The sequence below is a fragment of the Plectrocnemia conspersa genome, unplaced genomic scaffold (assembly GCF_051122295.1).
Source record: "Plectrocnemia conspersa isolate PC_06_02 unplaced genomic scaffold, ASM5112229v1 ptg000006l, whole genome shotgun sequence".
Classification (NCBI taxonomy): domain Eukaryota; kingdom Metazoa; phylum Arthropoda; class Insecta; order Trichoptera; family Polycentropodidae; genus Plectrocnemia; species Plectrocnemia conspersa.
Window position 1 is genome coordinate 2748076 of NW_028277170.1, and position 6638 is coordinate 2754713.

At 31.8% G+C, this 6638-nt stretch overlaps 1 protein-coding gene across 2 annotated transcripts; it reads right to left on the minus strand.

The window, feature by feature from the left end:
* Window positions 1–216: 216 nt before the first annotated feature.
* On the minus strand, window positions 217–6638 carry LOC148234041 (palmitoyltransferase ZDHHC3). Of its 2 annotated transcripts, none has more exons than XM_088187685.1 (6): window positions 6576–6638; window positions 5432–5559; window positions 3001–3192; window positions 2711–2932; window positions 2387–2599; window positions 217–1607 (listed from the first exon to the last, which is right to left on the minus strand). In XM_088187685.1, the coding sequence occupies exons 2-6, from the start codon at window positions 5534–5536 to the stop codon at window positions 1449–1451; spliced, it is 891 nt and encodes a 296-aa protein (XP_088043811.1). In that variant the 5' UTR covers window positions 5537–5559; window positions 6576–6638; the 3' UTR covers window positions 217–1448. The 2 variants fall into 2 exon arrangements, with proteins under 2 accessions (XP_088043811.1, XP_088043810.1); XM_088187684.1 differs by having other exon boundaries at window positions 6389–6613.

Consider the following 6638-nt stretch of genomic DNA (forward strand, 5'->3'; position numbering starts at 1 on the left):
TTCATATAATTCATTCTAATATATATTTTTCATTACAACATTATTATCACGCTTACTTAAAATAGACACTTATTTTATATCTCCACAGTGCACAAACTCAGCCTTAGGATAGCGAATAAAACTGATAATACTATTTTTGGGAAGTTAATTAAGTAACAAAAAGAGGTAATTAATACTTCAAATGAAATATTAAGGATATTATATAAACTTAGTCAATGTATGCAAAAGAATATATTTATTTTTCTAAGAGTATAGTCTGAACGTATAAGCTAATAATATTACAATAAACTAAATTTGATGGAACGCATAAAAAAAATTTAATGTTCTTTTCTTGCTGTATGGAAAACTATACAGTTATTTATTATGTCAAGAATCATTACACGTCTTTTTGCCAATTTATGTTTGTATATTGTTATCTGAAGCTAAGCAAAATAGATTGTCGTTTTACAAACAACATAAAACGACCTTATCTATAAAAATCATAAACTAAGTTTATATACTATCTATATTTCATTCATAGCTGCAGTGTCTTTATTGAAGACTTATCTTACTAAATATTGGTACAGATTTATCTAATATTTTGTATATTAGTTAACGACTAAAACACATTCGTAACAGTACAGATACTGTAGCAAACCACGATCGTTTCACGACAAATTATTGCAAGCTAAAATTTAGTGATAATGGTTCTACAGTATCTTATTTCATAAAAATAACTCTGTAATGAAACAACATCGATAATAAAATTGTCTTTAGAGATTGATTGAAAGTGCATACATATTAATCCTCCCAAATCAGAAGACTACGAAAATACTTTCTAAGCATGTATTCAGTCAAAGTCAACTATATGTCGTTCCCCCAAGAGACTCCTTAAGCGTAAGAAATTTTTAATTGCATAATATAATCGGTCTGATGGGTAAGGCAAGGCGACTTTTGTGTTTGACGGCATTTGCCTATGTCTTGATATGAATTCCCTAAATTTCGCTTATGCTGGATGACATTTTGATCTAATACAATTAAACAAGCTCAAACACTATTCTGGATTCGACGATAACACTTCAAAAAAATAATACTCATAAGTGTAAAAGTCAGTATAAAAATACTATCGTATAATATACAGGTGGCCCAAAAAACCGAACGCATTTTTAAATGTTTATATCTTTCGCACCGTTAATACTATGTCACAGATACAGAAGCGTGACTGCAAAAATAAAAATGAATTCTATTTTAGAGTATTACATATCAATAAATTCATTTAAAAATCCGTTCGGTATTATATTCGAAGGCAATAAATAACTTCGTTTTGAAAAGCTTTGAAGATAATATCTGACTAGTTGTTCAAAACTCAAGAAGGAAGAAATTGTACTAGGAAGAATTGAAGACCAGAACGCAATCGAAAAGATTGAAAGCGAAGAGCCATTCTTCTATTAAGTCGATGCACCGAGCACTTATACACTGTGCAGAAAGTTCTGCAGTCTCGTGTTGGTCTTGGTCTGCGTGAACGGCGAGAACCAACCGAGTGAGAACCTGCCGAAGACGGACTGGATGCTCTTCCATCGAGATACACGAGCCCACCGCGATTGCTCTTTCTTCAGCTGCTCAATACCCTGCAAACAAACATATATTTAATAAACCAGTACATTTTTAACCACTTCCTGGTCACAGTACTTTTTTAAAATTGACTCAAAAATTCCTAAGATGCGGTATTAAAAAATGCATGCATCCATTGTAAAACAATTAAAACATTCGTACAAATTTTATTCTTAACAAATAAATGCTATAATTTTTTTCCCGACAAATTTGCTCTTTTTTAAGATGAGAATTCACAAAATACAAATTTCTTTAACTCAGGCAAGACCAGGAAGGGATTTAACCATTTAAGTGCCAAGGAGCGGGATCGAGCAGTTACATGTTTTGACATTTTACATCAGTATCTCTTGACAGTTCCCGCATGCCGCATGCGTTTTAGGTTAAAAATATTGATTAGCTACTAATTTATATTGATTATTACTTTAATTTAAATTTGCAACAGTGGAAATAAATAATTAAAATGTATGAGTTTTTTTTTTAATTTACCCAAGATAACAAAATGAGTTTAACGACTGAAACATTTGAAAATGATGACGATTCACTGAAAGATTTTGCGAGTAGTGCTGATAGTACCATGGAATATGAATCCGAAGATAGTTTCATTGCTACTATTTGAAACAAACCCAGAGTTTTTAATCTCATCGAAAGTTCAGAAAATTGCTTCTCATATAAAAAAGTTGTTGATTTTTTTTTTATATCTCTCTTTTTAGTTAAGAAATCGTTGGCAATTCTTACATAAATATGAAGAAAAATGTGTGGCACTCAAATGGTTAAGATAAAAGTAATCAACCCTTACCGTCTCGTCGTTCCAAATTGCTTGCAGTTGAGTGCCAAGCATCACAACGCTGAAGATGACAAAGAGCAGCGCTTCGAAGATCAGAAACAAAAGTAGGACGACTGTGGCGGGCGGAGAGTACGCCGAGCACTCGCGCCACTCCAATTTGACGCAATTGAGCAGTTGGAAGATGGCAAGAATCAGCGCGTGCATTGAAATTATGGCGATGTACAGCTGAAATATGTTAATATAAAACTTAATTAATTGAATATTTATATATTATTATATTCATTTTTCAAAATGAGTTTCATGTTGGTAAAATATATTTCAAATAGATATCCTCACTGTAAATAGCACAAAGTACTTCTGGTTGTTCTCGCCGACGCAGTTGTTCACCCACGGGCAATGATGGTCCATCTTGCGGATGCACCTCTGACACACCGAGCAATGATGAGCTCGCTCGGGCTTAATGCTACAGCACTTGGTGCATTTAAAGAGTTTCTGACCCTCGCGCAGTCCCATCTGCTTGATCATCTCTTTGGTGGCGTTACCCTTAGGCACAGCACCCTGAATGCAAAAACATATATTCTCAAGCTTTTCATGGTTATTATCAATCATCAATCAAGGTCACTCACCGGATCGGTGAACATCGTCCGTAAATGGGATGCGAAAGCGAGAAAGGCAAACAGCTGGAAAACCATTATGTTCATGTAGCTATACAGTGGATAATGAGATGTGCCTGGCAACAAAACCACCATCATTATCACAAACTCGGCGTACAGTATCAACAGCCATGTCAAAATGGCGCAGATAATTCCACAAATATCCTGAAAAACGAAAAGTGAAGTGAGTACAAAGTTATTATTGCAGTTATAAGAAAGACACATTTGTACAATAACTTATTTTAAAAAATATATAATTATTTGATTTACATGCATATGTATCGGCGAAGTTTGTTAATCAACTCGTTTCAAAATAACAGTTATTGAAAAAATTAAAAAATGTAATTGTAACTATTATTTACAAATAAATAGTTCAGATAAAATTTAAATTTAAGTTCACACGAATTTGCCTCATACAAGAAATGTTCTAGATATAATATTACATAAATATCGGTACTGGTCGATTTTATACCGGCCACTGTTTAACTTGCACACATATACTGAAGCAATTGGGCGCACGATTTCTTTCATTATAAGGATTAATTAAAATAATTTAAATTAATAATAAATAGTGTATTCACATAGAATATAATTTTAATTAAATGACAAATTTATTATGGGGAAAAGTGCACATTGTAATCCTAAAAAAAGAGAACTAATTATGGATTTAAAAAATGACAAAGGTTGATCAGTGCAAATAATATCAGAATATCTAAATAAATCAAGATGTCAAATATATAATGCGTTAAAACATTTTAAAACACATAAAACCTGTGAAAACGTTAAACGTAAACAACGTCCAAAAAAAAACTTTGACACCTGTGGATCGAAAAATAATTAGAATTTCCAAGGAAAATTCATTAAAAACTGCTGTAGACATTAGAAAAGTAAATCAATTAAATGAAAGTGACATAAGTGTTAGAATAGTGCATAGAAGACTGTGTGAAGCACGGCACCATTGCTCGATGTAAACCATTAGTGAAATAAAGCAATTGCAAATTAATGTTAATTTTGCTAAAAATCATTTAAACTGGACAATATTAGACTGAAAAAATGTTTTGTTTAGTGATGAATAGAATATGCTCTGATGGAAGGCAATATGTTAGAATATATGTAAACGAAGAGTTCAACCCCAGAAATACCATAAAAACAATTAAAGGAGCTGGTGGAAGCATTATGGTATGGGGTTGGTCCTATCCATTTAATTGAAGGGATTATAAACCAGGAAGTATATGTTAATATTATGGAACCCGTAATGTTGCCTTATGCTGAAGATTTCGAAACATATTTCACGTAAAGCAAAATAGTCGTTCACAGACAATATTATGGAAGTTTTGGAATAGCAATCATGCAGCCCTGATCTAAGCCCTATTGAACACTTATGGAGACATTTAAAACACAAAATTAAAAATTAATTTGTCACAAATTTAAAAGAAATAAATTCAATTGTAAAAAATGAGTGGGAACTGATTCCTGCCGCAAATACCAGCAATTAATCGAGTCAATGCCTAACCGTTGTATGGCTATTATAAGGACAAAAGGTCACCGTACAAAATATTTTTTTTTTATTTTTTTTTGAATTTTTAGAATATACTCATATGTATCTCGCATATATGTAGGTGAATTTGACTATCAATTTTATAAATTCAATTTTAAATTGAAAATAAATATTTATTACAACATAGTATTATTCACGATTATGTAGATTATCTAGATAAAAAATAAAAAGTTGAAAAGTTTTAACAATTTTATGTAAAATTTGCACTTTACATCGCATTTTGACAAAACTTCAAAAGTGTCTTATTAAGTGGCCGCCACTGTATTTCTACTAGCGAAAATATAATTTAACTAATAGGCGCTAATATGCTGCTCTAAAATGTCTATGAAACTCAATTTGACAAAAAATATATAAATGAACATGTTCATTATATTTTATGAAGTAACAGGATAAGTTTATGTATAAAAAACTCATTAAAAACAGCGCCATGCACGGATGTTGTATGGAAATTTTTTGAACACAGCGAAAGGGTTAATGAAATTGAAATATTCAGAAAACGACCACTGACAAGCCAACTTTAACCCCCCCCCCTAACTATTGGAAGAAACTGAAAGGTAGTCGCTTCCAACAAATGTAGATATTATTTGATAAAAAAGCATTTAAATGATTATTTTGTTTCAAAAATACTATTTAAAATTAATTGTAATTTTAAGTTTAATGATAAATATGTATTTGATCTTTCATATAATGTTGTTTTATTTATAATTTATCTTTATTTATATTTAGAATACCAACCAAAAATAGTTTGGCCTTAACTTTTGACCGGTAGTGTAAATTTATTTAAAATATACAATAAGAGAAAGCGGTTTTCATATGTGTCAAAATGGACAAAGTTAAGCAATTTACCTTGATGCACCAAGCGAATCCAGCACAACATCTGTTATGCATGTCAATCTCTTTGTGAAACGAATGATATTCAATGTCCATGTCGTTGATAGATCCCAGCACCATTTTCAATTAGAGACGGCGGGAACCTGATAAATGATAAGATGTAAATGAATGAAAGGCATGTATGCATTTAGGCGCAAATGGTACATCATATTGATATGAAAATATAAGACATAAAAAACAGTTAAATTATCTTATCTTTAATAAGTCACTATATGATGTTTAATTAGTCGTTTAATTAACATTATTTTAAAATTTAATTAAAATAAAGAAACAGGACTTTGCCGTTATTTTTTTAACATATTTTTATATATCTAATAAGACTAATAAGAATGCATCGTTCCTTAGAAATTAAATGGATTAATACACAATTGAATGAAAATCCAATTATTTCTAGTCTCTTTCACTTTTCAACATACCAAATTTAACACAATAGGTGCAATTTATAAAAGTTGATACATAGAAATAATTATAATATTGGCATAAAAATTCATTATACTTGTATATAATTATACTTAGAGCATCATCTAAAACACTGTTGCTGTTTTATGTTGTGAAAAACATTAGCCGTGAATATTATTTATTAATATTGTTTTACGTATTGTGTGTTAGATAAAATCAGATTACTGACAATTTTATTCAATAGTACTTGTATTTTAAATTATTAAGGAAAACGGCTGCCATTTTGTGTTAAAAAATACAGTCGAATAATCATGAGAGAAGAAAATTAGACAATGTTTCTGTGTTTTTAAGTGAAATAAGAGAAAATGCAACACGATATAAAAAAATAATCAGATAGATATGTATATAGCTGGCCATGTTTCTGTGACGGACATGGTATACCATGAATCGCTCGCAATTGCATGTCGACAGATCGCACTGCAACGCAAATCGCTGTGCGGCACGTCTACCTACCGCAATATTTAACGACAATGGAAGGGCGAGTGACGATTATTGCGACGCGAATCGTTTCGCGATCGATACGCCAGAGGCGACATTCGATCAGCGTCCGACTGTGGCCTGCGGCTGCAGATCATCTGGAGCGCGCATCGGAGTCGATTAGAGAGCAGATGAAGGAAAAAACGAGTAACCCAACACTGACCAGCGCCCAGTGAACGGAGCCGGCTATCGACTCGGCCTGTCAAAGTAGCGTAGGGATTTCTCG

Bases quoted from the DNA above. Each gene is read 5' to 3' on its own strand.
- LOC148234041 (XM_088187685.1), bottom strand. From the start codon at position 5,536: ATGGTGCTGGGATCTATCAACGACATGGACATTGAATATCATTCGTTT. The intron at 3,193-5,431 runs GTAAATTGCTTA...TTCGTTTTTCAG, and splicing joins GATTCGCTTGGTGCATCAAG to GATATTTGTGGAATTATCTG. The intron at 2,933-3,000 runs GTGAGTGACCTT...TTTTGCATTCAG, and splicing joins GGACGATGTTCACCGATCCG to GGTGCTGTGCCTAAGGGTAA.